This window comes from Cicer arietinum, chromosome 6 (genome assembly GCF_000331145.2).
Source record: "Cicer arietinum cultivar CDC Frontier isolate Library 1 chromosome 6, Cicar.CDCFrontier_v2.0, whole genome shotgun sequence".
NCBI classification, from domain to species: Eukaryota; Viridiplantae; Streptophyta; class Magnoliopsida; order Fabales; family Fabaceae; genus Cicer; species Cicer arietinum.
In genome coordinates, this window is record NC_021165.2 from 22563352 (window position 1) to 22570290 (window position 6939).

Here is a 6939-nt window from a genome sequence, read left to right on the forward strand (position 1 = left end):
GGATAGAAGTTAAGGCAAGTAAAGTTGTAACTAGGTGCTAACATTCTCAAGGATGGAACTTATCCAAAAATCCTGCCTAATTCCCTGATTGATTGTATCACCTGCTTGATAAACGCCCTGCATTACGTGAATTGCACGAAGAATATCAAAACACTCTTTTATGATGATCTAGAACGCTATGTTAAGCTAGATAATCGAGTGAGGATCAATGAAAATAACTCTTTGAAGGCAAAGAACTGATTCAGTGGTTAAAACAAATGCATTGTTTCCTTCTCTTTCTCTTGCTTTCCACCCAGAAATATCAAACCGAAGAGGCCTTAAATTGAGAAAGCACTCATCATCAAGAGAAGGAAAAAAACTGTGACATTCAATTAGATGGTCACTCGTGCAGTTGTGCTTTATTATGGACAATTTTTCACTATGTTGTTCTTGGTGTTGTGAATGTTCATAGACAGTTTGATTTGTTGTGTTTTTGTTTTTTCAATTTGTTGTGTTGTTTCCATTATATGCGGTTCATTTTTTGTATGGTCTACTTTGTTGATTTTCATTTTCTTAATCATAGTAAAAATATGTTGTGAAGTTTATTTATCTGAGAAAACTTTTTATAGTACTGATTAATCTTATATAGTGAAAACAAGGGGGTTCCATGTTATAAATTATGTGCTCTCCCTGGCGATTGATAAAGTGAAGTATCTGAAAATGTGGTTGGTGGGAGAAGCAGGTTAAGATAATAGCCCGGTAAGTAATTAAAACATCTTTTAATGTTGTTGGCTTACAAAAATACTTAAAGCAGAACAAGAAAAAATCAACTTAATTTCAATTTAAAAATCCAGCTCATATAGATTGGCTTGGCTATTAATTGTCCTATTATATTAGCTACCAGTAAACAAAACCCAAGATTTGAAAACTCTCGCAATGTTTAACGAACATCAGCCATAAGATTATCAAATGCAACATAACTCCTAACCCATACATATCAGATTTCAGAAAAGTCAATAGCAAATAAATAGGAACGTTACAATTTGAGATTATGAAATGCAGAATAGACACCAGAATTGTCACCTTGCTACCCCAAGAGAATTTAAGTACTGCAGTAGAAAACAACATTAGAACTAACTTTCATTACAGAAATATGTAGACCCCATATTTATACGGCACCTAACATCCGTAGGCAGTTGTACTTATCTGACAGTAGCGCTTAACAATTCCACAGAAAATATTGTTGATGTATATTGGCTTATACTTATCCTATTATATTGAATTTGGATTCCCAGCAGTAAGGAAGCATGCATTCCGAGACACGGTGAATGTAATTTTTATTTTATAATTCAAAATAAGGTTGAATATGAACCGTCCGATCTAGATTGAACTCTCAACCTAGCTGAAGGGTGTATTTAATGTGCTTCTCTTAAAGTGCATCCTCCTCTTCTACATTCGTTACCGTCCAAGATGGACCACATGAATAAAGTCTAATGAGACTGTTAGTATATGTTTGGATTGGTGGTGTGAAATTTTAGCGAAAGTTACATTTGGAGCTTCTATAAATTTACAGTACTAAAGTTACTTTGTCAAACTCAATGTGAATACAAACATACACTTAGTGTAGTTTGTGAATTATCCTCTTGAATCTCATCATAGTCACGAGCTGGCGTGTGGAATTTGATATGTCATTCTCATAAGGCTGGTTTGAAGAGCACGCGACAAGATATGCTCTAGAGAAACACGTTTAGTTGACAATGCATTTCTCTTTAGGCATTTGCCTCTTGATCCTTTTAGGAAAAGTTGAGTTGTATATCAAGTGATCGGTCACCTGTATGACATCGTTATCTGTGATATAGTGAGAACATACTTGGACGGTGGAGTATTTTGATATGGTCCAATAACTATGGCTAATAATCAATTCAATAACTTTGGTCATAGTAATTGATTCAAATTCACAGCAACTTGGTTTGAATTGAACGCAATCCAACTTGGTGAGTGGTTCACCAACATAATCTGCACTTAAATAGCAGACTGTAGAGTGGTCTCCACCTTCCAATTTAAGGACCATGTGATTGAAGTAAGGACACAAATTTCAGACTAACAGATAGTGAGGGAAAGCGAAATAAATGATAGAAAGCCACTTTAAAAAAACTTTAGCAAACCACAAAATTCTGTTACGTGGCTCGTTTTACATCATTAAATTCCTGTTGGCTCTCTTACACTACAAGTCTGTTCCTTCATATTTTTCTCCACAAATCTTTCTTGACATCAATATAGACTAGTCACTTGCCAAACAACACTTGAGTTACACTTGCAGAATAAAAACCAAAATACAACACAAAATTGAATAGCCTATTCTCTCTCTCCAAATTGAAAGAAAAGAATTATTATAACCCATTTGCAATTTGCAAACATTAAAATAACAGAGGCCGCCGGTAAAATGCTTACATTTCATAATGGAATTAAAAACAAAACAACCCGGCTTTATTTTCAAAAATTGAATGAACTATTTAATTGCTAATGTGGGATACAATTGGGATATCACTGAGCAAAAATGTCATCAATCCCAGCATTGTTCTATACCATATTGTGGACACCCAATTCATGTTCATTAGCTACTTGACGACGCTGATGATTTCCTGGATTTCTTACTCATGCAAATCTTGGTGTAAACATTTTTGGTTCTAATTGATAATAGAATGTCTAAGAAGAATCCAACAACACATGCACCAGCCATGACTACAAAGACTAGTCTGTAACAGTGACCTCCAACGCACGTGTTACCACCTCCTTCTGTTGTTGTTGCCTCCATATCATAGAGTATGCCGGCAAGTAGCCCGGAAAAGAGGAAAGAGCCAAGGGGAAGGTTGAGGATGAGGATATTGTAGATGAGACCATAGTATTTGAGGCCGAATAACTCGGAGGCTGTTGGGACTGTAACAGCAAGGCGCACTCCGTAACATATGCCGACTATAATAGAACCGATGTAAAGTGAACCGGGCATAGCCATGGCTAATAGTATGTAGCCGACAGCCATTAGAATTTGAGATATTGCATTCCAAAGAGGTCTAGGTGTTCCAGATTTCCTGTTAACAAGATAATTTGTAAGGGAAAAATAAACATCATTGAGGTTTCATAACTGATAAACAAACAATACTAATTTAAAAAAAAAAAAACAAACAAACAATCAATAGTACTCCTTCTGAAAGGCAATACTAAACAAAAATTATAATTGAAAAATTGATGGATAATTGGATATTATCTTAATTTAAAATTAAGAACATCAACTTTTCAGTTATTGTATCTTAAAGACATGAGAATATATAATAAAGAATTGTATAAACTTTTCTAGTTACACGGACGACACAAAGGACATGAGAATATATAATAAAGAATTAGGCATTGCAACTAGGCAATTATTTTAAAAGTGCATATTCCAGCTTACACTAAATTTGACTGCAAATGGCAGATTTAATAAAGTCAAACGCAACTATGTTCCTAATTCTATTCCACTTTACACAGAAAAATAGATCCAGTATTATGTCATTGAGATTCACAAAAACATTGGTCTATTCCACGGATCAAATTAATCTGACTGGGACCATGTTGATTTTACTCAAGTGGGAGATTAGTAAGATCCTATGAAGCACATATACTTCCAAAATGCTGACGTACTGTACGGGTATTTACTTTGAGTACCATCAATTTTCTCCCTCAAGTTTCATTTTATATCAAAATATTTGAGACTCAATGGTGGATGTGGGATATAAAATTAGAGGAAAAAAGATGGTCAATGTAAACTAATTTTACCCCACCCATAAAGTTTGAAGAATTTGAGAGTTGTTGATAAATAGAAAGGGATGGAAGGACTTAATTTAAACAATGAAAAAATGGGACAAAAATAATACATAGCTGAAACTAGAAAACTGTAATTAAGCCTAATATTTATGATAAAGAATACTCCTAAAAACAATTTGAAAAGATGAGGCGGTAGTTGGATAAAAGAGTAGTTATTATAAGTGTATTAATTAGATAAGAAATGAAAGGTAATGAGAAAATAAAGGGATAGAGGAGAGTTACTTGATGAAATGTTCGGAAACAGAACCAGATACGATCCTTCCAAAAAAGCCCCATATGCTAGTTAATGAGACAAATAGGGATACATCTGTATACCCGAGTGCCAACCCGATTTGACCCATATTATTCATCACCGCCAAACCCGTCCCAACTCCACATAGAAACGACACAAACAAAATCCAGAAATCCAAACTTTTCATCACCTCCAATATAGTGTGTTCCTCCCCCACCACCGGTTGTCGCTTAACCACCACCACCTCCTCCTCCGTCACCGCTTCACTTTCCTTCTCCTCATTCTGAAGCAACGGTTCTTTCACCCGTTGATCCTCAATATCAACTCCGACCCGACCCGAAATACTACTTTTCAAATAAGCATAAACCGGGATCCCCACCGGCGACGCCAAAAGAACAAGCAAAACGGCAACAAAAACCCTTGACACAAGTGTACTAGGATTAGGAACAAAACCATAAGCTAATAAATAAACCGCCAAAACGACAGCGACGGCGTTACAGATACCAAAGTACTTCCCCTCTTCGCTGTCTTCAGCGGCGGTGGTAGTTTTAGGGACAGGAACTTCACGGAGGAAAAAAACGCCGGTGAGACAAACAATGAAAGGGATAAGAGCTAGCGTGAGAAGGAAAAAAGCAGGGTCTTCAGAGAAAAGTGCAGAACAAAGATTAGTGAAAATCGCAGTGCTTAAACCCACATAGCCTTTAAGAATCCCTGAAACCGGTCCTCTGTTTCGCCGGAAGTTTCTTATGCATGTCACTAAAACTGCAGTGTTCATCCATGTTGTGCTATTCCCTCCCATGCACAAAAACACACACATCTATTTTACCATCATTAACAATAATTAGAGTTAATTAATTAGTAAATTAATAATTAATAAATGAAGAAATAAAATTGTTTTATTTTTGTTGGTGAGTTGAACAAGTACCTGCCAGTAAGGAAGAGGTTGAATGATTTGACCAACAACAAGCCATTGAACGCCGTAACCGATGAGACCTTCGAAGGAACCAATGAGGAGAATAGCCCAAGTGGGTAAACGGTCGGAGGCAAGCCCGGCGAGAAGCCCAAAGGCTTTACCAACATCTTTAGCGACGGAGAGATTGTTGAGTTCTGTTTGGGTGAGGTGCATGAGGGATTTGAGAGCGTCAGAGTAGTTTGAGAATGTGTAGTTGTTGCCGGAGATGGCTTGAATCCATAGGGCGGCGACAAAGCCGAGCCATTTCGTGGCGGTGGAAACAGAAGGGGTGGAATCAGAGATGATGCCCATTAGTTTTTGTTAAGTTGCTAACAGAATTTGAATGAACACACTTCTCTTAACATTTATTTATAATGTTTCTCCTTTTAAATACAACTTGTATGTTTGATCAGTATCGCTTAATGTAGTGGCAATTGCACGGAAACCGTTCAGATTCTTTCCCCAATTTCAAAATAAATAAATAAAAATATAACAAATATCTGTCAAAACTTAAATAATATACTATAAAGAAACACGTCGGGAGACAACAATTCTACTACTTTCCTTTTTATCTGTCAAAATTTTAATTAGGTGTATTTAAATAGAAATTCTAAATACATTTTTTAAGGAATTAAAATATAAAAATTTGTATTAAAATTTAAGAAAAACAAATTTTATGGTAAATTTTTATGTTTAGATACAATATCTTCTTAATAGTATTTGGTAAATTTCAATTTAAGATAACTATTTTAAAAAGTTGACTATTCTCTTTTTTAATATAGTATTTTTTTAATTAATTTTAGAATTTTTTATATATTGTTTTTTTACTAAAATGTGAAGTAATTCTTTTTTATTTTTAATAGAAGATCGTATAACGGAGATGCAACAATCTACTAGTGTATATATATATTATTTATTTTATTATTATTGTTAATTATTATTTAATAAATTATAAATAATTAAAATATTTAAAATATTATTAATAATAAAATAAATTATTTTATTAATAGTATTGTAAAATATTTAAAAATTTAAAATATTATTAATAAAATAATTTATTTTATTATTAATAATATTTTGAATTTTTAAATATTTATAATTTATTAAATAATAATTAACAATATTAATAAAATAAAATAAAAATATCTATACGATTTTCTATTAAAAATAAAAAAATTTACTTCACATCGTGACATTTTGAAGTTACTCTCGGCCTAAAAAAGTACGATAGTTTTGTATTATTATACAACTGAACTTAAAAAATAAAAAATAACATTTTTGTATTACTTTTAGAAATATGACATTTTGGTCAAAAAATATATATATAAAAAATCCCAATTCTTTTTTATTTTCTAAAAAAAATTACTTTATTGGAAAAATGTAACTGATTCTAGAAAAGATTTTACTTATTTTCAATGATTTTTTAAAATTAATAGAGTAATACCAAAATAATAAAAGAGTCGTAGTCATTGTTGTCAGGATTTTAAATGGCCCCATGATGAAGATGGATCATATACCGTACCATTTTGTATATCTCAACAAGTTGCTATCTGGTTGAAAAAAAAAACACAAGTTGATATTTTCTTTACTATAATAATTATTTAGTTGGTGTGCTTGGCAGGACAATAAACGCCGTCTCCTCCACTTGATGATTTCTGATGGTTAATTATATTTCTTGTAGTTGTATCTGATTGATAACTGTTGTACGCAATTGATAATTATATTGATCATCAATAACTTCATGGCTGAAAAAAAAAATTGATGACTTAACTAAAGTGATGAAACCTAATACAGAAACAAATTGATGGAAAGTTTATATTTCTAAAATAAAAAAAATGCCAAAAACAAAACTATTTTTATATTTGACTTAATTATTTTTTTAATATATAATTTTGGTTATTTTTTTTTAAATCAC

At 32.8% G+C, this 6939-nt stretch overlaps 1 protein-coding gene across 1 annotated transcript; it reads right to left on the reverse strand.

The window, feature by feature from the left end:
* Positions 1 to 2325: 2325 nt before the first annotated feature.
* LOC101493661 (protein NUCLEAR FUSION DEFECTIVE 4-like) lies at positions 2326 to 5413 on the reverse strand. The gene is made up of 3 exons (XM_004505724.4): positions 4998 to 5413; positions 4063 to 4889; positions 2326 to 3068 (listed from the first exon to the last, which is right to left on the reverse strand). Exons 1-3 carry the CDS (start codon positions 5334 to 5336, stop codon positions 2594 to 2596), a joined length of 1641 nt encoding a protein of 546 aa, XP_004505781.1. The 5' UTR covers positions 5337 to 5413; the 3' UTR covers positions 2326 to 2593.
* Between the last annotated feature and the right edge of the window lie 1526 nt (positions 5414 to 6939).